This window comes from Crocodylus siamensis, chromosome 11 (genome assembly GCF_052110815.1).
Source record: "Crocodylus siamensis isolate JL-2025a chromosome 11, ASM5211081v1, whole genome shotgun sequence".
Lineage (NCBI taxonomy): Eukaryota > Metazoa > Chordata > Crocodylia > Crocodylidae > Crocodylus > Crocodylus siamensis.
In genome coordinates this window covers 9,877,508-9,903,183 of record NC_143405.1, presented here as the reverse complement: position 1 = coordinate 9,903,183, position 25,676 = coordinate 9,877,508, and the positions used below count along the sequence as shown (strand labels likewise).

Here is a 25,676-nt window from a genome sequence, read left to right as displayed (position 1 = left end):
TGCCTGCCTTTAATACAACTTAAGTGGGGCAGGGCCACTCACACCCCGTTTGTGTTTTTCTACACTCAGAGCTCTTCACTGATGTCACATAAATCATGTATGCCTGAACAAAACTCTAGGGCTTGTTCTTGAGCTCTTGCATCTTTGCTTCCTGATTTCTCTCTCTGAAAGAGGAAGGTTAAACAAGGACAACATGATCTGTAACAGAGCATCACTCCTGCCTTATCAGGTATACATGCTTTAAATCTGAGTTGCTTTCACTGTGAATTAAGAGAGATCCTTAAAACAAGCCAGGTTATGAAAAGGTAGGGGCAGTTGATAGGCACCTGGTGTTTTGTGTTGCAGGGTCATTTACTAACCAAACTCCAGGGTCACCCCCCTGACATTGACGGGGCACGGCTGATTCAATCCACTTATGTCTAGTCCAAGGGGGGTGCAGCCCTCATGGCGCAGCCTGCCAGGTTCCAATGAAATCTGTGAATTCTGCTAAACACCTTGTCACAAGGGCACAAAAGAGGAAGGGAAGTGAGGGACATAGAGCAGGAAACTGTTCTCACTGGGAGCAACATTTGAAAGGCAAATGCCTCGGGGTGGAGAGCAGCAGGTGATTCAAGGCAAAGGAAACAAGGGGGCAGGGGATGCTGTACACCCACATAAATCAAAGCCTTGATCCGAATGGCCTCATCTGATACAGGCACCCTGCATCTGTCTTGGAATGAAGGGCCGGGCCCTGGTAGGATTTGAACCCAAGACCTTAAGGCATTAAGTCCTTTCTCCTCTAGGCTAGTAGGAACCCACGAAAGACAGCCCATGAGGCCATAGCACGAGGTCCCACGGCTGCCTGGGCACTGCTAAAGAGCACACGAGCCCCGGGGGTGGGGGGAGGGGGTCGGAAACGGGCTGATCCCTTGGGGAGGTTTTTGACAGCTCGAGGAACAGTCCCTTTAAGGCCGTGCCCCACTCAAACATGGCGGCACTCACTGGCCACGGTCAACACGTCTGCCCGGTATAAAGGTGGCTGGTCCCGTTACTCTTCCCTTCCTCAGGCCCCCTCTGGGGAAAGCCGGTGGCGGCCATGTTGGGAGGGATGAGGTCATTTCCGGGGCGGGGCAGCACGAGTGGTGCAGTGAGGGGCAAACAAAAGGAGCTGGGGCAGGAGCCGGGCGGGTGCTGCCAGGTGCGTGCGGGGTCGGGTTGGTCCCGCCGAGGGCGAGCGGCTGCGGCCGGACCGGGGAGGGGGGAAGAGGAGCTGGTGGGGCGGGGTGAGGCGAGGCGAGCCTGGCTGGCTGGCTGGCTCGGACGCGTGCGAGCCGGTTCCCGGGTCCCGGCAGCGAGGCGGGGCCTCCCCAGCTGCCGCGGCCCCGGAGTGGGGGGAGGGCTGCGCCCGGGGGAAGTGCTGAGTAACCCGCGCTAAAGCCGTTCCCCGGCCCGGGCCGCGGGCTCGGAGTCGGGTCGGCCCGTGAGATGCGCTGAGGACGCGGAGGGAGGCTCCTCTCCCCTCCCCTGCGGGGTCCGGCGGGGGGCAGCGCGGTGCGCGCAGGGGAGGCCTTGGCCGACCTCTGGGGGAGCAAAGAGCTCCGTGTCCTGCTCCTCTCCGTGGCCAGCGCAGCCACGCATGCCGGGGTTGGTTTTTCATCCCATGTCCTGGGGAGCGGTTCTCCAGGGCTGGGGGTGCGATGTGGCAGATGAGGCGCGGTGGAATGTGCGCGAGGTCAGCCACAGGGTTGCCCACGCTGGGGGCGAGCTGCTGCTGAGGAGAGGTGATGTGAGACGTGAAAGTCAGTGGGATCTTTGCTTGGTAAAGGGAATACTTACAGGGTCTGGCATAGGCAGTTCTCTGAAGTCCCCAGGCTCAACTATAATAGTGGTTGTTACTACGGCAGCATACTAGTCATGTGATTACACTTCACATGGTTTGGGATTTGGGGTCTTGAGTACCTTCCCCATTAACTCTGAAAATCTCTTTCCTCATAATCTCTTCCCTTCCAGTCCCAGACTGTGTCCTTGACCTTCTTGGGCTGGACACATGCTGAATCCCTCTCCCCTCCTGCAAGAACCAGTTAGTTCACTGTGCAATGAGATGAAGGAGCACCTCAAGCCTTGGTTGTCTTCCTTGCCTGTGCTTCTGGCTGTCCTGGCTCAGAGGCTACAGGCAGTGAAAAAATCTTAAACCTTAACTCTTGAATGGAGCTGCATTTGTCACCACTTGACCCAGCCCCCAATATTATTATATTGGATGAACAATATAAACAATCCTCTGTGCGTGTGTTTTAGTGGTACCAAGCAAACTGCGTTTATAGTTTGAAATTAGGGCAGTAAAGAATAGCTCATACTCTTTGAGAGAATGGCTTCAAAGTTGGCTGGCTGGAGAGAACCTTAGTGGGCAGAGGTTGATCAGCTGACACAATCCTGTTCTTCATCTAAAATGCTCTAAAGTCTTAGGACCCAACCCCTCTAGTTTAAAATAGTGAGGATTAAGCTTATGTGCCTGCCTTTAAAGGGAACCTGCCTCCCAGCATGCTATGAGAGGGTGCAGAAATATTTAGCATGTTCTTAAACACTTGCAAATCTACTTTTGCTGAAATCTTCAGAATAAGAAATCCTGGGAAAAATCCTGCCTGATGCCTACTTAGGCTGCCTCCTAAATTTCCAACTGTGGTGCTGCTCTTTCTGCCTTTTTTAGAGGGTCTTTTCCTGGATCTTGGCTCCCTTTTTTAAGTGCTTCCCCTTCCACACTGAAACTGATCCACCAGACACCCTTTATAGAAGGGTGCTTCAACTTTGCTATTCAACCTGCTTCAACTTTGCTATTGTTACCTTCTCTGCTGATAAGACTTTATTTCATTTCAGGGAAGCTGTTCCCATGGCGTGTGGGGAATGCAGCGTTTCAGCACGTGGTCAAGATCTGGCACACAAGGACATCCGCCCTTTCCAACACAGAGAACTGAAGTGCAGATAGCAAAACCCCGCTGGAAGGTAAAGGCTGTAGTATAGCTCCTGTGTTGGGAGTTGTAGTGACACGCATCTTGGAATGGCAGCACTTGGATGTTAGCTCTCTAACTAGCTTAAAACATGCAAGGGTGGATATGAGCAATGGCTGTAGAAGACCAGATGGAAGTGTCTCTGCCAGCTGGTGCTGAAGAGCAGTAGTAGTACATTACATCTCTTTATTTTTGAGGCACTGCTTGAAGATGGAAGGAATCATGGAACTGAGCATCATTCAAATTGTATTTTAATTGGTACCTTCAACTACATGCCCGGTTCCCAGTCATATGAATATAGATCCAGTCTCAGACAAACAAAGCAGATGGTCTTTCAAGGCGTATCCTTAATAAATACCGTAGTGACAACTGCATAGCCAAGGGATTTGTTTTGAAAAGCAAGTGCTCTTCAGTTTAATAGAAGTTCTGTTTTCTTGGGGACCCAGGTGGTTACTGCAGTACAATGCAGGCATCTCCTGGTGAGCTCCAGGGTCATAAACTCCATGGGGAAGCATGGTTTAAGGATGCTGGGGTTGGCATGCTGTCCACTTGAAGTGAATACCTTCTGCAGCTCAGCAAGTAATTTTTCAGCCAGTTTGAAATGTCAGAGACTAGCTCCAAGAATATTCTGCCTGATTGCTCCTCCATTACAATAGTGGTGAAAGCGAATACAAAATCTTTTCCTCCAAGTGAGCTACTGGTCCCAGGGGTGAGAGATTCTGTTCTGGGTGGTTAGAGATGCTATCTCCATTGCATTTAGAGTGGCATAGTCTGTAAAGAGCTGATCTGAGGTAGCTGGTAAAGCACTGGAAAGAATGTAAATCTTGATTCTTCATACTTACTGCATTCTGAATAGAATTTAAATGCCAATAGGACATTCTATAGCATTTAAGTCCCTTATCTCTAGCTGTTAATCTTCATTAAACAACAATTCCTTAAGGAAATCCTGTTTCCAACCAAGGTTGTGATAACCCTGTTTTGAAATGTAGGTTGCCTAAACTCTTTTAACAAAGCAAATGATTGAGCATTTGGTGTCCCTAGCAATATAACAATCCCTGAGTAGGGAGAAATTGTCTCTGGTCTAGGTAATGGTCATTCTAAATTACAGTACAGTTTAGGTGCACAAATCACTGGGTTATTTCAGTCATGGTCTACTCCCACAGTACTGCAGGTTTGGTTTGGTTTTTCAGTTTATCACTCTGGTGCCTTACTGGGGCTTGGTGGAAGGATTTTGTTTCAAGCAGTATTTGAAGGAGAAAGGGAACTGGCAGTTGAGTACTAAATTGACCATAAATCGTGGTCAAAGAGACTAAATGGCGAATTATGAAGGAAGCATTGATGGAATGCAGGCACTAGGAACTCTCCAAAATAAACGCAAACCTTTATGGAAATATAGCATGTGGCAGACCCAAACCACCTGTATGATATGGCTATATGATACAGAAAGGGCATTAGGATGAGCCTTTGCACCTGCATTACTTCTTTCTAAAATGAGACTGAGCTGTGTCAAAGGCTTGATACGTACAAACAAGCTGTTATGCCACTAATTTAACCTGAGTCTTCATATAGAAGATGCACAATCTGTTGAAAGCTTCCAGAAAGCTTTCTTTTAAGCTTCATATGCCCTATGCAGATTGTATTGCAACTTGAATTTCAGCTGCTCTATCTGGGTTGTGTAATCTCATTTTTGATTCTTTTTGCTATTGGACAGCATTTGAGATTAAAAGCTATTCAGTCATGAGCTTGCTGCTGTGAAAACGCACTTCTGCTTTTTGTACTAAGCATTATCAATGCTCCATATAAAATTAGACTTGCACTTCATAGGAAGTAGCTTCCTGTAGATAGTGCTCACCTGTGTGCACAGTAAGATATTGGGGACAGGACTAGATAACATGCTCCTCTCTAGAGTCTTGTCCTCATCAGCAGCTGAGTGACGGTTGAGGGACAGGTAAGTTGTGATTACTGCTCTCTGCCTGGGAGAGGTCTGGAAGTGTTCCAAGCTTGGTATTGCAGTTACTGGAACTGGAATACTTCGGATATCTGTCCCAGAATACTTCTGATTTTAAAGGCAAGACCTGTTAGAATATAGGGCAAGCAGGGGATCAAAATATGTGTCTTGTCTGACTGACAGTTTAAATGCTAATATTTCCTGGCATGTCTCAGTTTTTCTCTCCCTCTTCTCCTTTGCTTGTGTTCCTTCTTTAGTGTTTCTGCAGTCTTTCTGGGTTACCACTGTTGTCTTCGTTCCAAGTGTGTCATTTGTCTTGGTTGATAGATAATGTGAGCGTCTTCCTTGAGAGTTTTCTGTGTTGAACCCAGTAGCTTGTTTTCTCAGAATCTCCTCTTGTTCCTGGTATAACAAAGCTCTGTTGTCTCCAGCTTTAGTTTCTTTAATTTCTCTGTAGTTGGAAAAAGAGTGTACCTTCTTTCTTGTCTCATTTGCTTTCATCTACTTCATAATGGAACTTGGTTCTGAAAAATCTTATCCAGTAATGGAGGAGGTGCGCTCTGAAAGTGTGATGCGTTGAGGCTGTCTGGTCTATTCTGGCTGAGTGATCCTGTCCTTTAACCTGAAACATTAGTCCGAGTGTTACTTCAGTCAATCTTGGTGTCTGGCATAGAGTTATTTTGCTGTTTGCCTTAAAAGTTAGGAGTTGTTCAGGTGGCTGAACTCTGACTTTGTAACTTTGCCATTCAAATGGGCGACGGTGTCAGACAAAGATTGCCTTGTTTGCTTCCTGGGTATGTGGCTTGTCTGAAAGGTGGAAGTGAAAGGGGAGCTTTTCCCACAGGAGAGAACTTTTGTGGTCCAACTCTTCAATGCTGTTTTTTGAATGATTTGCATTATGGGGTTTCAGTGGTGGGAGTATAATTATTTAAAAATGCTCTTGGGTTTGAAAGCCTGGGAGTTATGCATAGACCATGTTCCTGCTCAAGCACATGTAGGAATAAGATGGCTGTAAAATTCCACTGTCCTTAAAACACCAGTACTCCTTGTAGCCAGAAGAAACAATTAATTCTGGACAGGATGCCTCAGACACTGATTTTTTTTTTTTTTTTTTTTTTTTTTTTAAATTCACAACCAGACAGTCTAGAATTTTGTCCTTGCTTTGCATTATTCCAATAAGTTGCCTGAAGTTACCCAGTTGTGTATCTCTGTGTCATGCTGACATCAGAGCTATTGCTACATCCTGGACTGCACTGATGGCGTAGGAGCTTAAAACTTCAGGTGGGTGGGGTGCTACTGAAGGTCAGGTGGGGCAGGTGATCACATTTTCAGGTTTGGTTTTTTGATTCTCCTGCCCGTATTCTTCCTTGTACTTGTTGGGGAAGGCCAGTTTGTAAGCTGAGTCAATGCAAGTAGCTTGTGTACTACCAGAGCAAGAACATGCTGTTAATCCTGCAGCTGGATGGAAAGATATGTTAATGGGCAACTGTCCTGTTGAGTCACTTAGGCACATCCTATTTGTGGTCTGGGTCCTTTGGGATTATTCTTGTCCAGTTTTGACTGGGAAATACAGCTCTACAATCAGTCTGCTTTCTCATTGTGTGCATGCAGCTTGGACAGCAGTGAGTGCTATAGGGCTGGCTACATGAGAACCTACTACCCTGTTATTGGCAGCTGGAGGTCACCCAGCAGTAGGCCGATTTGGGAAGAAAGTAAACAGCTTTTGTTGGTACGTACCATTTTGCAAAGGGCAACTTGGCGCAGCAGCTACAAAACAGCGATTACACACTGGGAAGATAAACGCTGAATTGTAACTTGGCTTCTTTGTGTTCTTACAGTTGAGAATGAGTCGGTGTTAGCATGTAAAAACAAAGCAAGGAGAAAAACCAGGAGGGATTAATTTTGTCACTCCTGCTTAAAATTGGCATCTAGGGGCTGTTTTCTGAAGGGGTGACTTGGAAGATCTGATTTGCTCACTTTCAAAAGCAAAGTGGAGTGCTGGTGTTAGCTTGGCTGTTAGAGTAACACTAACTCTATACTGCAGTGTAGCTCCGATTCTAAATGGTGAAGATACCAGCGTGTCTCTTTTAAAACTTCGTATATCCTAATCAGAATAAAGGGAGGCAAATTGATGTGGAGATATAATCACTTTATTGTCTCACAGCATAGCAGTTTTGTCTCTTACCCTTTGTGCTGCTTACACAGAGCTCTGGAGTTCGGGCCAGAAATTTCAACATCTTTTACCTTGTAATCTGTTCTGAAAGGGGATGGGCCTGGTTTAGCTCTCTTCCATCCCCAGTTTTTTGGCACTTCCAGCTGGGCTTATTGTGCTGGCCTTGTGCTAGGAACCTTTTTTGAAAGGTGTGTGGAAATGTGGAGCTGCTTCCAGACACTTGTGCTCTGGCCCAGAGAGAGTGCATGCGCTAAACGCGTGCGGAGGCAGGAGAATTGCCAATTGCCCTTCTGGCTTTAAGATTTTTTTTTAAATAGGTCTCCTGGTGTCTGAACAAAAAGGACTCTTTCTGCTGCTTTCTTTTCGATATTACAGGTAGCAGAACTCTAGGGCAGGGGAGAAAAGCCATGGCCTGCTGAAGGCTTCTTGTCGTGTGTGGTTCACTATGGGGAGGACTCTCACTTTAACAGAGGAATAAAGTTCAGTCCCTCCCAATTTTGCCCTTGATTTTGTTTGGGCTTGACCCAATCTTTGTATCCCTGTTGGGTTGTTCAGAAGTAAGAAATCTTATGGTACAGCTGTTTCCTTTTGGTTGGCGGCCCATGTCTTGGGAGGGAGTCTCACAGTTATGGGCTAAAGGTAGACCTGAACAATTGCAGCAGATGAGGATGGACTGTGGGCTGGGCTCGCTTATTGTATGCAACATCCTTTTCAGAGTTGACCTGTTTGGTTTAAGGGATCCTGAAAGTAAGTGCAGGGTGGGACATCTTAAGGCTACTTGTCCAAGGATATCCTGGATCCTCAGTCTGTAATCACAATATTTTTCTGATTAGCTACGTAGCTGTGAGCCTGGCGATTTTGGGGGTTGGTGGGGCTAAATAATGTATTTAGCAGATATTAAGCCAGGCTGACAGATCATCCAGTAAAACTGAACAAAGATGCCTGTTCTGCTTGCTTTCAGCCCTTAGTTGGAGATGCTGGTCAGGCTTTGCGAAAAACGAATTTCAAATGCAGGTCAATAGTTTTCCTGACAGGCCGGAAGTTAGTTTTCACTTGTCTGGATTGGGTTCCAGGCTTCTGAATTATGTTTTCTTAACCCAAGGATGCTTTTGTAACTAAGCTGTCACTCTGTGCTCTCTGCATGACCCTGATTTTAGTAGCTATAATAGTTGCTTTGAAGAGTTTGCAGAAGAGATCCTTGCTCTCCACTTGTTGCCTTGCTGCTGTTAGGGCCTGGGAGAGCCAGAGCTCCAGATGAGTTTTGATTGCACTGCTTGTGAACTCTGTTCTTGAGGAGTTGTGTTACTTGGGTTTGGGGTGTTTAAACTTTTGTGACGTCCCTGACAACTGTCCTTCCTTGTGTGGATGTTTGTGTATCGGAAGACAATATTGGTATTTGGTTAATGCTCCTGTCTGCTGTGGAGGCTGGATGCGGCAGACTAGTAGCAAAGATTCAAGGTTATGTTTGACTGCTATTGTAGCAGTTTTTGTACCATTGGCCATGAAGCTCTGCATGGATCTGCTACAAGTGGTAGGTAGGTAGGTATGCTGTAGTAGGTGGTTGAAATTATATCATTCTAGACTTCTGTTCTAATAAAGGGAATATGGTTACAAAGGCTGTCTAGTTAAAGTGGTGGATGTGGTGGAACATGATGCTGTATTCAAGTGAATTTGCAAAGGCTCCAGAGAAGCCATGTGGGAAATTGTTCTTGCATCTAAATATGGGGGCTGTGGGTGATGGCTTTATGGCCTGGGCTGACAATGGCTCAGTTATTTTGCTGTTTGCCTTAAAAGTCAGTAGGGCTGCAGTCTGCATGCTTTATCCCTGTGCGCAGTCTCTGTTAAATGGTGCCTCAGACCCAGGTATCCTGGAGCTGTTCTCTGCAGGGTGCAACTTGAGTCCACCAAGCAGCTGTAGTCATTCCTTTGGGGAGAAGCTACTGTAGGGTTGTGAGGGGAGGGGTAAGTGCTCATTGATTTAAAAAAACAAAAATAAAAAAAATAAAAACCTCTGAGGTAGGTGACTTGTAAGAGTACTTTTCCCCAGCATGCACAGCTTAAAAAATGTGTGTTGGTGATTTATACTCCTGAAACTGGGAAGCTTGCTTTTCCCTGTTTCTGAGAAGTGAAGAACAATGCCCAATAGGTAGAAATCTGCTATAAGTGTGCAAGCTTCACAAAACCAATTCAGTTATGTGTATGATCTCTTTTTCTAAACTCACTGCATAGACACCCTTCCCTTCCCCTCAGTCTCCAGTCAGAGTTCATGGCAACAAGGACGTCTTGTTTCTGGGGCCTTTCAACTGAATAGGCTCTGCAGCTAGAGATGGATGTGGCGGTGGTGTAATCTTTTCCCTAGACTTGTCACGGGACGCTTGCTTCTGCCCCCTCACCCCCTTACAGAACTGTTACAAGCTGGTCCACTCTTCCCTGGCTGGACATTGGGACCCCATAACAAATTTGCTGTCAGCCGTGGAACCAGTCCCACAGCCTTCCCAAGTCCCCATTGCTTAGATACTTTCTCCAGACCCCACTTAACTATAGGGTCCTGGGCTCTTCTGTTAGCTCCCTGTTAATGCAGGACAGAATGGTAGGAAAGGAAGGACTACATGCTTAGCAGAAGGATTTCTTAATCAAATATGCTCTATTCTAAAAACACAGGTATTTGTGAAAATAAGTTTTGAAACCAGCCCTCCCCAAAGTCTGCTGTCATCCATCCTGTGGGTCCTTGAATTAGTATCCTTAAGCTAGGCAGCCTTTCCTGCCTTCTTTCTTCTGTAATGAGTCATTAGAGACTCACCCTGCTTAGCAAAGCACCCTCTTCTAAACAGTCTTTCCCCCAAGTGTGTGGGAGTGCCAGGCTCCAGCTTGTTTCTCAGCTTCCTTGGGGGTGATGTTAGGGGCCTTATGATAGAAAATCCACTGATTCTCCCCTGTTGAAGTGATCAGTATTGATGGATCTTGATAGCGTCACAGTTTCTCAAACAGTCTGTCTTCAAAGTGGCAAGCGCCTGCTGCGAAATGGATGCTCAGCGTAATCCACAGCGTAAGTTTTATGCTCCAAAATAAAGGTTATAAAGCATAGTCCTTGAAGCTTGCCTCATACTGGAGTTCACAACATGATGCAGACTATCTCATTCCTATCTCTCACTGAAATGATAAGCAAGACTTTTATATACACCCTGGAGAGTTTGGAGGGATTCACTGCTATACTGGCTTATTGTTTATAGTATAGTATAGGGATTCCTTCTTGAACTCCTGTGTTAGGATTGGGGGTGGGACAGAGCAAATACTAACTGCTGTAAAATGACCCTTCATCTAGCATTTGTTGAATATGTGCTGCTTTTTGCCAGAGTGAAGTTTTGAATGTGTCCCTTTCCTTTTAGGATCATAGAAAATGAGGGTTAGAAGGGACCTCAGGATGTCATCTAGTCCACCCTCCTGCTCCAAGCGGGATCATCCCCAACTAGATTATCCCAGCCAAAGCTTTGTCTAGCTGTGTCTTGAAAACCTCCAAGGATGGAGACTCCATCACCTCTCTGGGTAACCTGTTCCTGTGTTTTACTACCTGCCTAGTGAGAAAATTCTTCCTAATATCTAACCTAAACTTTCCTTGCTGCAGCTTGAGTCCATTGCTCCTTGTTCTGTCATCTGCCACCACTGAGAACAGCCCAGCTCCATCCCGTTTTGAACCCCCCCTTCAGGTATTTGAAAGCTGCTGTTAAATTCCCCCCCCCCCCGTTGTCCCATTTCATTATTACAGGAAGATGAGATATGGCCTGTCCCAACTTACTCAGGGATTCATTTAATGATATTGAGTATTAAAAGATGGTAACCTGAGCCAGAATAAATGGATATTTTCTTTAAAGCAGACACTTTATTACACTTCAGAACCTGTAGGATGTGAAGGGAGACTTTTTATGCCATACAGCTGGCATACCTAGCAAGTGTGACAAGCATGCCTTGCTGTTTTTTCTATAAGTTCATTTACTAGCTCACCTTCTGAAACAGGCTGGAGCAAGAATGTAAGTATGGTTGATCAGCTGCCATGAGAGATGACGTTGTTCCTATCTGGTCAAATTTAGCTGAATGAGGCTGAAAGCTCTACCAAGAAAATCTGAAATCTTGGAGCCTGATCCCAGCTATAAGACTTGATCATAAATTCCTAAAATGAACTCTTCTCTTTTGGCAAATTTTTAAGAAAACCAAATGCAATTACCAAGCAATTAATACTTACTGGGTTCATCTACACATTTATTAAGGTGCTTTTGCTACTGCACATTAACTTAGTACCTCACATTAGAGGTACTAAATTTTAATGTGCGTTAGGCTGCCCTAATGCTCAGTAACAAAAGCATTTTAGTGATACTTAATGCACAGTAGCCTATTTTTACTGCACATTAGTGTATTGGTGCAGTTTTTGACATGATGCTTTAATGCACAGTAAAATAGGCTACTGTGCATTAAAGCGCACTTGTAGATGCACCCATTGATTCCTAGTAGAAAACTCAATCCTGTAACCTAAAAGGGTTTTTGTTGTTTTTTTTTGGGAGGGGGGGAAGATATCCTCAGGGGAGGGAGCTGGCCAATGCCCTCTTAATCTGCCTCCCTTGCATTGTAACTTACTTCAAGAGGTGCAGTCTTGTCCCATGAATAACAAGCAGCTGGATTTTAACTACAGGAGAGAAAGAGAAAATGGAATGGGCTCCTTAACACACTCAGACAGAACAAAGAAAGTGTTCCTGCATGCTGCTACTAGATCTAAGCACTTCAGGAGGACTGTGAATAAATTACCCAGGCTGTGAAAACTTTGAACTCTGCCTGTTAGAGAAATACTGGGGGAATACTCTACCAGCTATGAAATCATCACTGGAAACTCATGCGAGGGCAGGAAACCTGAGGTGAAGCTGGATTACTGGTGGCGGGATGTTCTGACATCATCAAATCTTGCCTTGGTTATGAATCAGCCAGAAGTGAAGCTGTAGTTTCCCATGGGCGTAGGTAGAGTTAGAAAGCCCAGCCCTGTTAGAGAGCTAGCTACATTCCAGCAGCTGGGTGCAGCTGAGATGGGCCCTCCTTTTTTCTCCCAGCATTTTGGACTTGATCTGGAGAAAGTACAGACCTCCTCTGACATGAGGGCTGAGGGGACTCTCCTTGTGAGGTCTGTCCTGCACTGTGGGATTGGGGTGGAGGTAGGGCTTGGTGTGGAGTCTCTAGTTTTATTTTCCTTGGGACTGCAGCCTGCCATTAAGCTTTGGTTCCTGACTCTGATATTTGTTTTGGTTTGGCTCCCCCCACCCAACTACAGCAGGAATTCAAAACTAGAAACTAAGTATTCTGGGATGGGGAAGAATAAATGGATGACTTGGCTGGGGGTTGGAACTGTCTGTGACCTAGACTAGTAGGGACCAAAAACCTTTATTCTAGGATTGTTCGATTTCAGTGGTGAATACAAGGATGGGAGTAGGCACTTATTTGGAGCTTCATTCTTGTCTGCTTTGTGGACAGATAAAGTGCTTCTTTCCAGGTTGTCATTCAGGAACCTCCTCGTTAAATCTGATTTGCTACACTTTACTTGTGTTTGGGGGTGTAGGGAGTGAAGAAAGACTCCTGGATTGATTGCTGTGTGTGCTGGACTTAATCTTCCCATGGTGCTTTCCATCTGAGCACCTGAGGTTTAAAAAACTCATTTAAGCCTTGACCACCCTAAAATAAGAAGTGGCTTAGTTTTCAGATGAGGAAACCTGAAGCAGAGATGAAATGACTTGCATAAGGCATCATGCAAATCCATGCCAGAGGCAGGATGTGTACCTTGAAACTCTTTGCCAGGTACTTTTGGGCAGTACCCAAGCAGGAAGGGCAGTGGTTCTCAGCCTGTTTTACACTGAGGGTGCCTCTTGGAAAGTGCCAGCTTTTAGCTTTCATTGCTTTCTTGACTGTTGTTGCAAAGCACTGAGACCAGAACAGGTCAGTATGTTTTTGACATCAGAGATTCCTCTTTGAAATCTGAGTTGCCTTGTGAATTGTGCTGAATATTAGGAGGTGTTTGTATTGTAAGGTGTGCAGACAGTTGTAAATATTCAGCAGCACTTGGTGGCACCCTTGAAGAAAATCTCATGACACCCCCAGGGTACTGTGGCCCCTCATGGCGCATCACTGAGCTAAGGTCTGTAAACAGCCAGTTCAACTTCTTTCTTGCCAGAGTTATAATTTTTTAATTCAGAGTTTGGAAACTTGGAGCTTGTGGGCTGGATCTGGCCTTCAGATGTGGGTCTTTGGAGCATTTGGCAGTGGAGGGCTTCAACTTCAAGTTCTTTCCCCAAGCTGCTGCAGAGACCAGCGTCAGAGGCATAGGGTCATGATGCCTCTAATCTGGGCTGGATTGTTTCACCCTGCAGCCAGGGAAAGTTCCTACTCCTGGTGTAATTCGTCTGACAAGATCAGTTTTTCTTGTTCTTCCAGCTGCTGTGCTATGTACAGTGAACATGCTTCAGATAAACACATTGGCTCCTGAAGGTCCTTTGCCTGCTTAGCTCCCCTTGTGAGTACTGCCCCTTCATCTCCTTTGCTGTCCTCCCCAGATTACTGCACCGTTTGCCTGGGCATCATGAGACTATTGCATGATCTACCGATAGTTCTTGCTACCACTCTGGCTTGCTTTAAAACTGCTATCCCCCTTGTTTTAAGAGGCTTCCATGTGAAATGCTTGCCTTCTAGGGGCCATAGTTAAAATTCTTGGGGCTTGAATAGCTTACTAGGAACCTGCTACTCGGAGACCTAGGCCAAGTAGCCAGAAACTGATCCAGAACGTGCCAGTGAGCTCCAGAGCAGCAGCTTAGTGTGAAGTCCTGTATCCGGTTAATGGTGTGTTGGGATTTTGAGCATGTAGCTGTCGTCCGGACTGTGCACAGCTGGTCAGCTTGGATATCCACCTCTGCCTGTGGTAGTGTCTAAATCTGAAACCCCTCCAATGTGTAAATACTGTAATGGAGCACGTCATCTTTTTCTCACACACTCCTCTAACTTTAAAGCTGCCTGAGGGGTAAAGACAGCCTGAATAGAAATCCTGTGGTAGTAGAAACAAAGCACTCTATTACATTTTAGGCGGGGTCCTATAGGATCTACTCTGTTGCTGCTTGTAGTCTTTCCAAGCAGCAGCTAGTCAAAGCTGGCATCTTGCTTGCTGTTTGTTCTGGAAAGCAGTCCAGGCACTCTGAGCTCTTTATCTCTTGAGCTGGGGAAACCAGTGCTGTATGAGATTACATATGGAAGGCTTGTTTTGCAGCTCTCAGTGCTGGAAACTTTCTAAAATGCAAGCTTTAACTCAGCTGACAAAGACCTTAAATGGAACATTTAAGTCTTCTAAGCTTCCTACTTGGTCTGTATGTGTTTAAAGCTTCATCTTATTTTAATTTTCACTCCCCTAGCATCTGCTGTAAGGATCAGCTTTGAGCAAATAGTCTTATAATTGCCTTTGTTGGAAAGAGATGAAAGGGATGCCTTCTGCCTTACTGCTGAGTTCAGCCTCAAAAGTGGCTGGGAGACTAATATTTTCTCATTCCTAGGTTTCTATTGTCTCCAGATGTTACTTACTTTTATTGCTGCTTCCCCCATTGCACAGAGGACTGAGTATGAGGCTTTCAGGGGTATTCTGCTGGAGTCTGAGGAGTTTTGGCAAACTTGCTGTTACTTGGACACCAGCTCCCCCCCCCCCGCTCACATATTTGCAGGCTCAGAACTCTTATGTGGAAGTTTAAAGCATTGAACTACTATAGTACAAGCAGTTCTGCTTCCCAGAACCTTTGTTTTCCCTTGTGGTACTTCATCCCCAGTGGAGATTGTTTTGTCAGGTGGGGGTGGTTGATTGGATAACTTAATTTAACTCTATTTTAATCCTCTTCCTTCCCCTTGTCCCACACTCTCCAAGATAATGGAGATAAAAGAAAGCAAAGAGCTTTCTTGTAACTGTATTTAGCCTAGGGCGAATAACTCAAATCTTCCTTGGGGAATTAATGCAAAATAAAAAGCAAGACCTGTTAACAGGAGGGGAAGGGCCTGTTATCAGTCTTTTCTACTGTCTATCCTCTCTTTCCTGACTTGTCTTTCTAACATGGTAGTGAGCTTCACTGAAGCACTAGCTAGAAAACGTGTATTGTACAGCTGTTCCTTTGCTGCAGGCTTGTGAGCAAGATCAGCACTAGTATCATAATGATAGTAGTGATGATATCTGGCTTCATAGTAGCATATTGGTAACTGCTTGCATTTGTTCATGAACTCAACACTTCCAGAGAGATGGGAGGGAGGCTGACTACAATGAATTCCCTAGCCACAGAACAAGTACATAGGCAGTTTCCATGCCTTTGTGTAGCAAGGTAGCTAACTGCAGCTCTTGTGCCTCTGGCTTTAGGAGTGTGGTTCTCTTGAACCACTAGAGATGCCAGCTGTGGTCTTTATGGATACCCATCTTGGGAACCAAGAACACCAACTGATTTTCATGTAACCCTTCCAGCAGCTGTTGTAAACTGCTTTTGCTCAGTATGTAGCCACTCATTTATCTTGAAGCTGGATGTGATGTTGACTGTTTGCTAAGTCAGAAGATGCTTAATATAACCTGACCTTCCTGTGTTCCCTGTTTTATTTTTTTTCATTTTTAAGGTAACAAGCTGTTCCCTGCCAGTAACACCTGCCTGTGGTTTCCTTTCAGGTGAACCATGATTCCTGTCACTGAACTGCGCTATTTTGCTGACACTCAGCCAGCATACCGCATCCTGAAGCCATGGTGGGATGTCTTCACAGACTATATTTCTATAGTCATGCTGATGATTGCAGTGTTTGGAGGGACGCTTCAGGTCACCCAGGACAAAATGATCTGCTTGCCCTGTAAATGGGTTACCAAAGACTCCTGCAATGACTCCTTCAGAGGCTGGACAGCTGCAGCCCCAGAATCCACTTATTATAATTCTAGTCTTGTCCAACCTGCAGACACAGGGCCCACAGGAATAAAATATGATCTGGACCGGCACCAGTATAACTATGTGGATGCGGTGTGTTATGAGAACCGCCTTCATTGGTTTGCCAAGTATTTTCCTTACCTGGTGCTGCTACACACTCTCATCTTCCTGGCCTGTAGCAACTTCTGGTTCAAGTTTCCACGGACGAGCTCTAAGCTGGAGCATTTTGTGTCTATTCTGCTGAAGTGCTTTGACTCTCCTTGGACAACAAGGGCTCTGTCTGAGACGGTGGTAGAGGAGAGTGATACCAAGCCAGCCTTTGGGAAGATGAATGGTTCCATGGACAAAAAATCTTCTACAGTCAGTGAGGATGTGGAAGCCACTGTCCCCATGCTGCAAAGAACAAAGTCTCGAATTGAGCAAGGAATTGTGGATCGGTCTGATACGGGCGTCTTGGACAAGAAGGAAGGGGAACAAGCCAAAGCACTGTTTGAGAAAGTGAAAAAGTTCCGTACGCATGTGGAAGAGGGAGACATTGTCTATCGCCTCTACATGAGACAAACCATCATCAAAGTGATCAAGTTCATACTGATCATCTGCTACACTGTCTATTATGTCAACAACATCACTTTTGATGTTGACTGCAAGGTGGACATTGAGAGCCTGACTGGATACCGCATGTATCGCTGTGCTCATCCTCTTGCCACTCTCTTCAAAATCCTAGCCTCTTTCTATATCAGCCTGGTGATCTTCTATGGTCTGATTTGCATGTACACGCTCTGGTGGATGCTGAGACGATCCCTCAAGAAATACTCCTTTGAGTCCATCCGAGAGGAAAGCAGCTATAGTGACATCCCAGATGTAAAGAATGACTTTGCTTTCATGCTGCACCTAATCGACCAGTATGACCCACTTTACTCTAAGCGCTTTGCTGTCTTTCTGTCTGAGGTGAGTGAGAACAAATTGCGGCAGCTGAATCTCAACAATGAGTGGACCTTGGAGAAGCTGCGCCAGAGGATCACTAAGAATTCCCAGGACAAGTTAGAGCTGCATCTCTTCATGCTGAGTGGTATCCCTGATACTGTCTTTGACCTTATTGAGCTGGAGGTCCTGAAGCTGGAGCTCATCCCTGATGTTACTATCCCACCAAGCATCGCTCAGCTCACTAGCCTTAAGGAGCTGTGGCTCTACCACACAGCTGCCAAAATTGAGGCTCCGGCCCTTGCCTTCTTGAGAGAGAACTTGAAGTCCTTGCACATTAAGTTCACGGACATCAAGGAAATTCCTCTGTGGATTTATAGCCTCAAGACCTTGGAAGAGCTCCACCTGACGGGGAACCTGAGTGCAGAGAACAATCGGTACATTGTGATAGATGGCCTGAGGGAGTTAAAGCGACTTAAGGTGCTGAGGCTGAAGAGCAACCTCACCAAGTTGCCACAGGTGGTGACAGATGTTGGTGTGCACCTCCAGAAACTTTCCATCAACAATGAGGGCACCAAGCTCATTGTCCTCAACAGCCTTAAGAAGATGGTCAATCTGACAGAGCTGGAACTGATCCGCTGTGATCTGGAACGTATTCCCCATTCCATCTTCAGTCTCCACAATCTCCAGGAGATTGACCTGAAAGATAATAACCTTAAGACTATTGAGGAGATCATCAGCTTCCAGCATCTGCACCGTCTCACTTGCCTTAAACTGTGGTATAACCACATTGCCTACATCCCTGTGCAAATTGGCAACCTCACCAACCTGGAGCGCCTTTATCTGAATCGCAACAAAATAGAGAAGATCCCCAACCAGCTCTTTTATTGCCGAAAGCTGCGATACTTAGATCTCAGCCACAATAACTTAACTTCGATCCCAGCAGACATTGGGATACTGCAGAATCTGCAAAACCTAGCAGTGACAGCCAACAGGGTAAGCAAGGAGGGAGTAGGAAGGTTTTTATGTGGGTAAAAGTACATTTTGGACTTTTTGCTGTCTCCTATGAAATGTGGAAACACTGGGCTGTGATAGTAGGATGGGAAATACAGTAGTGTAAGAGTGATGTTGTAGCTGTGATGGTCCAGAAGTTATGCAAGAGAATTTCTTGGGTTGATATTTTTTTAAAATTAGATCAACCATGTGGTTAGGGGTAAAATTAGACAAGTTTTGAATCTTCATTGGGTCTCTGATCGCACAAATGCTGTGCCTGGCTCTTATGATATGAGACCCGACAAAGAATGCCTGCATTTGAAAGCTTGTCTGACTTTATTGGATCACCTATGTAGTTGGGGTAAGAGATCACCCTAAGAAATCCTTACCTCTCTAGAAAATACGCTGGCGTTATCATTTTTAGTCCTGTCGTTTTGATCTTTTGTCTGTACAGTTTTCCTAAGTGGAAAAACTGCAGACGGTTCCAATTTGGAGGCATTTTTTCCTGTTTGGTAGTTGGCAAACTGCTGTTCAGGCTGTTGTTTAGCTTTTCCTCCCTGGTATAACTGAATTGCCTTTTTAAAAGGCAGTTTATTGGCTAACACACAAATCTCTGTCTCTTTCTTGTGGCTTCTTTGCAGTGCATGTTTATAGACCCTGCATTGACACTTACATTAGAGAATGGAAAAATTGCACATTCAGGAACACAGCACTATGTACTCTTAAGCCCTTTGGCACGTGTTAATACCAGCTGAGGTCTTAACCTTGATGCCTATGTACAGATGAATGCTGTAGTAGTGTTTGTATAGTGCTGTACATCTCTATGGTGCTCCTAACCATGACTAGACTTATTTTGTGTAGTTCATAATCAAGCCCCAAACTCTTCCTGTGTGAAAAAGTTGATGAGATTCTTGGTTTAATGAAAAACAGCATTTTGACAGGGGCCTGGAAAATGAAACTTTTGAATGTAGGTGGCAGCATAAAAGAAATGGAAAAGCTGAGTGGAATAGCAAAGTAGAGGGTGCTTGGACATGGAGGGGGCAGAAGAGGACTGGAAGAAGTAATTGACTGTTCTTTCCCCCTCAAATATAGGCAGAGGTGGAGCTGTGCAGAGTTTTGAAGGAGATAAAGTATTTTAGAGACCTGGTTAACTTTTTTGTTTACTTCTCAAAGACTGATTCCGCCAGAGTCCCTTAGAAATGTACATGCTTGGTCATTTCTCATTAGTTAATCAGTAGCCGGTAGCAGTAGTTTGGAAACGGGTATCTGTGCAAACTGTGTAGTGTAAAAATGGTTAAACGTCTTTATCTACCCTGCCTCCTGAAAGAAAGGTGTCAGCTAGATGTGCTGCAAATTGCAGCCCCAGTAGATACAGGTATATGGTTTCTGGGTTTTTTTCTTAATTTATTCACCCACAACCTTGTCTAGAACTACATATTGATTTAATAGTCTGCTGATTTTGAACGAGCTCTTTTGCTGCATTATAAAAGGGTGCTTATTCAGCATGGCTTTTTCTGTAACTGTAACTTAAAATTCATTGATGTCTAGGACCACAGGCAAGAATCTAGAGAAAGCTAAACTATCTTGGTTAGTTCACTGGCCCTATTCTGTATAGTGATCTCACTCGGGCCTTTAACTTGGCTCCAACCACTTTCTCTACAAGTGCATGTACGGTGGGTAGGGGGGTAGTGAACTCATTTAGCACCTGGAGCTGGGGGTGTGGTGGCGATAGTACGCCAACCACTGTGGGGTGGGGGTGTGGAGAAGGGGAATCTTATCTGTCTAGGGTGCTGCTGCTACTGTAGCAGTGTTAGCTCTGATGGCAGTAGCCCTGTAAACTGGGCTCCCTGGGACCTGAACCTGGTTGCCCCACTTGCACCCCCCACCCTTCCCCATACATGCGTATAGTGTGCAGGGCTGTGCCTGCTCCTCTTTGGGAGGAGGAGAAAGCACCACTTCGTCAGCTGCACTTGTCCTTTGCCCCTGAGATGCACTGGTTGGCGTGGCACTGCACTGTCTGGCTCCTATGGCTGGGCAGGGGCATCTCTGCTGTGGCAAAGATCCCTGGTGTGGAGGATTCTGGCGCCCCTCATAATTGGCTCCCGCAGCTGGTTCCCTGCACTAGTTACAGTACCACCAGTGGGAATGTGCTAAAGTATCTTTACACGACATTTCTGGCTCTGGCTGAATGTTACTGCAATTTTCTTTTTAATCCCAAGTGAAAGCATCCTGATCCCACAGGGCAAATAATCTCATTCCTAATGAGCTGCTGTTTGGTTATGCTGCTTAGGAGCAAGAAAAATTGCAAGAGGTGCCCTGATTGTGCCTGGTACTGAAGAGTGACTTTTTTTTAGCAATAACTTGTCCCTGTGGATTGCCCTGCCGTTCTAGTTCCTTGGTTATGTAAAATGCTGTGACTTTTAACATAAAGAGAGTTTTTCTCTGGCTCATTTATACTTGAAGATCCATTGATGCCTCGCACTAAAAAAAACAACCTCTAGTTTAGAATTCTGCTCGTGTTGCAGTTCCCAGTCTTCCCAGCCACAACACTCTTGGGAGGGAGGCTTTGTTGCTAGACACCTGGAAAACGTTTTTTGTTTTGTTTTCCAAGTTTATCTACTCATGTTCATTCCCATTTGAAGTCGCAAAACCTTCTGATAACCTGGTTGTGCAAGGAACAGCCAGCTTTGTGAGGGATTGTGAGTTTAGGTGGGAATATGTGACAGGATCCTGTTTCTTCTGAGGATCTCTTCTTCTTTTTATTTTTTATGATGCCCCTGCTGCCTTTCCAATGACAATGGTACCAAAAAAACCTCTTTCGTACTACTTGGCCTTTCTTGGGGTGGGAAACTCCAGGCAAAAGTACTTGACACTGAATTGTAGCAGAAACTGTAAAGAGGTTTTTACAATGCTAACCAGCATTAAATTGTTTTTATAACCTCCTGGCTCCTAAAAGTGTTGTCACATAATAGCAGGACACTGAAGCTGAACAAGCAGCACACAGCCCTGCTTCCTAATAATCAGAAGAAAACTGGGATAAACAATGTTCTTTAAGGGGAAGGATGTCTGTTAAACCACTCAGATGAGTTTAAGCACTAGCTAATTCCCCGGCATTGGGGCATGTACGAGCCTGTGACATTTTAGCATTAGGTTAAGAGCCAAATTCCTTTCCCTAAATAAGGTGGAGGCTTCATGTAGCAAGAACTAATGACCCTTGGACGCTGCATTAAGCAGAGGAGGCTTTCACATGTCCCCCTGGTATAGAACTGTTCTGGTCATAGTAGTATTGATTATTTTGGCAGTTCATCAGCTCATATCAGAGGGTTAATTCTGAGATGTGTATCCTCTGCAGTCTGAGGGTGGGGCCTCGGAGATGACTAGGAACCAGAGGCAGCTCTGTTCTGCAGCAAAATATGGAACCACCCATCTTGCTCCTCAAAGACACTAATGCAACTGGAAGGCTAGAAGCAGCATTTCCCTCTGTCCACCACTGCCTTTCAGATGGAGATACAGTGAAGCAGCTAACCAGCCCTTGTTCCTTGCAGACCTACAGGAAAGGCTGCAATTAAACTTTGGCTCTGGAAGACTGGGTAGTGACAGTAACCAGCGGCAGTGGGAAAGGGAAGTGCAGATTAAGCAGCGTTTTTTAGTGCTAGGATTATACCTGGCAATCCTAATCGCTGTTTGTGGAGTTGGGCAGTCCCAGTCTGTCATTCTGGGAAGCAGGTTCTCTTGTAGCGCAGTCCCTTTTTGATAAAGTTAATTTCTGTCACTGGAAAAGTAACCTGATTTTTATTAGCTATGTAACGACCAGGGGCAAATTGCTGCTTGTACAGCCCACAGTACTCTCCAAAACGACTTAAAGGAACTTTTAGTTGCTGTTGTCTGCTTTCCTTTGGGTTCTCCCTCAGTCAAAACTTGTATTCAGACGGTCTGTGTAACAGCCAGTGACTGATCTTAATTCACTTTAAAACAGTATAGCTATTTTTAAATACAAATGATGGCCTTGTTGAGACTGACTGAATGAAGAGGAGGGTTCTGACTTGATGCCTATGATTTATTAAACCAAATGCCACAAGCTTTAGGTATACTGTATTACTGGAGTTAGTAGAAAAAACCTTGACAAATTATAATCCAGAAAGGTATAATATGTTAATGCACTTAGTGGTCTGATTTGGCTAATTGTCTTCCCTGCGTGCCACTTGTCTTTGGATGCATGGGAGTGTGGGGCTGGTCAGCAGAATGGGTATCCTGATAGAACCTAGGAGTAACGGCCAACAGGATAAGCTAGGAGGGACTTATGTGGGTAAAGGTGTGTGTTGGAGTTAATGGTCAGGGCATCACACAGTGCAAACACACAAGGAAAGGGCAGTCTGTTCCAAAGAGCTTTGTTTCTAATAAGAAGAACCTATATGGACAAGAAACAGATATGAGGATGGTGGGACTAGGCCTACCAGCAACTATAAGCCCCTCTCAATATTAAGAGGGAAGCCACTAAACATTCAGCACCTAATTTTGGGGGGGGACATCCATGAGAACAGGAGAGCAGGGTACAGAATTCCAGCACTCCTGAAAACCAGCATAGATTCTCTCCTCTCCCCTTGACTTGCCTTCCCCCAGCATGCCTTAGGTCAGCGTTTCTCAGCCAGCGGGTTGTAACCCAAAAGTGGATTGCAAGAATAACGTGAGAGTCATGAACAAACTTTAAAAATGGATTCTTCTTTTAAAGGAGAAAAGTGTGGGAAACCATGGGTTTTTCCCTTGCAGGCTGGCAGAGCTCCTCCTGCCCCACGTGCTCCTCCTGCCCCCAGTTTCCTAGTGAGTTGGGAATGAGGGGTGCTAGGTCGGACTGGCCATCAATGTTTATAAATGGGTCCTGGTACAAAAAAGGTTGAGAACTATTGCCTTTGGTGAAAGGTTGGATTGTTCAGTGCATCACATATTGTACTGAATTCCCATCTTACGCTTATTTTAATGGCCCAATTTCCCCTTAAATGCTTCCAATTCATTTGTCTGAATTGGATAAACAAGAATGCTTTGTGGACTCTTGGCTTCTAAGAATACAATTTGCCATACCAAAGTCAGTCGTCATTCTGTCCAGTTTCTCTGTAGATCATATGATCCCTTCCTTACTGTTTGGACCTTTGTATTGGGTAGAACAAAAATACATGGGCTTCAAAGTCAGTTTTAATGATCACTTTTTGTGTGGCATGCATCTGCATTGTATCTGCAGTAGCATGGGAGCTCCAATGTGGAGACTGCTTGAGTCCTGCTATATCCATACAGTACTGTTGGTGCATTTCTGCTGGCTGCAGACAAAATGGCAAGCGGGGTCCCTTGCATGTTACACTAACATGAGTGTCTGGCAGGATTGCTGCCAGCTCGGGCACTATGGCACCACTAGTAACTGCGTTTCCTTCTATTGGAGCAAAAAATAGATGGGCTCAAACTCCCCTTCATGTACTTCAGGGTGAAGCTAGGGCAAGCCCAACTGAGAAGAGAAGTGCCAGTGCTCCACAATGTTACATTCTAGCATTGAATGGATTTTCAGGGCAGGGAAAGAGGAAAAGATAGGACAGAAGAAATTGTCTTTGCAAGGAGACCAACTACTATTCAGCTTGCTCGGAAGTGCAGAATAATGAGATATTTTAATATCTGGTGTGATTAGTAAGGCCAATATTTGGGGCACAGATCAGCATCAAGACACCCTGACCAAACTGGACTGGGGGAGATGCTGCAGGTTGGAACCAACGAGCATTGTGTAGGGAAAACCTGATTTGGTTTTGGAATAGTGATTAAACACGTGCATAAACTGTGCAAGTATGCGCTCTGTCACATGTATTACAGTAGCTCCCAGAGGCTTCAGTTGGAATCAGGCCTCTTTGCATTGGTGTTATACGAACATGGAGAGGCTGTCTCAAGGGACAAGCTTACAATGCAAATGGCAGAACAAACGCTGGAGAATCTGGAATGGAGAGATGAGGGAACTGTGACTGCACAGACTAGCTGCGAGCTAGTCTCAAATCCTTCATTTTTGCTTTGCTCAATTTTTCTGATTTTAGCCATCCTCTTTTAGCAGTTTATTAAAAGCAACAGTGTGTAGACTACCTGAAGGAGGGAGCTGAACAATTACCAGGTAGTGGCTGCGTGTATTTCAAGGATTATTTTCCATAGGGAAAGATCAGCATGGAAGACAGCAGGAATGCCCTGGTGTTAGAAGTGGGAGTTTGGAAATGGGTGCCTTGTACCTCCTAACCTAGGTGTTTATGGTCTTGTGCTGTCCGTCTAATTTTTCACCCTACTTTCTAATTTCAGATTGAGAGTCTCCCACCTGAGCTTTTCCAGTGCAAGAAGCTGCGAACCTTGAACCTGGGGAACAATGTGTTGCAATCGCTGCCTTCTCGGGTGGGTGAGCTGACAAATTTGTCACAGATAGAGCTGCGAGGCAACCGTCTGGAGTGCCTGCCAGTGGAGCTGGGAGAGTGTCCTCTGCTGAAGCGCAGCGGGCTTGTGGTAGAGGAGGACCTATTCAACACCCTACCCCTGGAGGTTAAGGAGCAGCTGTGGAGGGCAGACAAAGAGCAAGCATGAGACTTGGAAAGGAAGGGAGGGGGAGACGTCTGACCAAGAAGACAGGAAACAAAAGGCCATTCCATTCTAGCCCTTTTCCCAAAATCCCCCAGCCAATGTCATACTAGCCGTGGAGTCCCTGAATAACTATCCTGACTCTGAATGAGGCCACTTGCTGCCTCGGCTGCAGGATGGGGGAAGTTCGGGATCCTGGTGAGGACCGAGGCAGAGTGAGCAGCTCCTCTGTATTGGGCAGTGGGGAAAAGAGGTGCTGCTGTTCTGCAGGACAGGAAGTGGGGGTAATGCTAGTGCTGCCATGGAGTTGCTCAGAACTGCTGGTGGAACCAACTTCCAAGTCTAAAGGGGAATTGCTTCTGAATGGAGGAGAGAAATGAACTGATTGCTGGGGTGCCCTCAATAGGGCACTGATACACGCATGTCAGAGACTGAGGACATCCAAGTGCTCTACAATCAAAGGATAATTGTCCAGAAAATCTCTTGAACCCCCAGTGCTACTTTGCTGTGACACTTGGTACAGTTCCACACTAACTTGCTGATTCAATCAGTCGGGGCTTCATTGGGGGGAGGGAAGGGGACAGCTGGCTTCTTTTTTTTTTTTTTTTTTTTTAATTTAGATGCTGGCATTATTTTTGGTAACTTTACCTCAAAGGTCAACTTGGATTCAGGATTTTTTTTATACATTATGTTCATCTTTCACCTACTTTCCAACTGCTGATGTGAGGCTGCACTGTCTTTCCAGCTCGCAGGCCTTTGTCCTGGCAAGTAGATCACACTATCTCTTCTCCTACATGGTTTTGCAGGAGGTGCTGCTTGGATCGGCTGTTCCAAAGTGTTATCCAGATTGGGTTGTGTATACTCTAAGTCCTGGTTATGTGGCATAAATGGGATGGCAAGGATGCAGTTCAGTTCAATGCATAAAAGGCTGGAAAATGCATAAAAAGCAGTACAGCTCTCTAACTCTGCTGGAAGCACTGAGTTACTTCAAGACTTTTGGCTTTTAAAGCTTTTTTTTGTTTTGTTTTGTTTTGTTTTCTTTTAATCTACTTTTCTAACTTTTTTCTCTTTCTTCCCCCCCCCCCCCCCCCCCCCCCCCCCCCTTTCCCATTTTGCAGTTTGTC

The 25,676-nt window shown here is 45.4% G+C and overlaps 1 protein-coding gene across 5 annotated transcripts; it reads left to right on the top strand.

Annotated features, from left to right (window-relative positions):
* The first annotated feature begins 204 nt into the window (after positions 1–204).
* Positions 205–25,199, top strand: LRRC8A (leucine rich repeat containing 8 VRAC subunit A). 5 transcript variants are annotated; one of them, XM_090022403.1, is made up of 5 exons: positions 1,004–1,177; positions 2,851–2,976; positions 13,565–13,643; positions 15,807–17,970; positions 24,283–25,199. In XM_090022403.1, exons 4-5 carry the CDS (start codon positions 15,814–15,816, stop codon positions 24,556–24,558), a joined length of 2,433 nt encoding a protein of 810 aa, XP_089878529.1. In that variant the 5' UTR covers positions 1,004–1,177; positions 2,851–2,976; positions 13,565–13,643; positions 15,807–15,813; the 3' UTR covers positions 24,559–25,199. The 5 variants fall into 5 exon arrangements, with proteins under 5 accessions (XP_089878525.1, XP_089878529.1, XP_089878526.1 ...); XM_090022400.1 differs by lacking the exon at positions 13,565–13,643 and adding an exon at positions 10,489–10,645; XM_090022399.1 differs by lacking the exons at positions 1,004–1,177; positions 13,565–13,643 and adding an exon at positions 205–229.
* Positions 25,200–25,676: the final 477 nt, after the last annotated feature.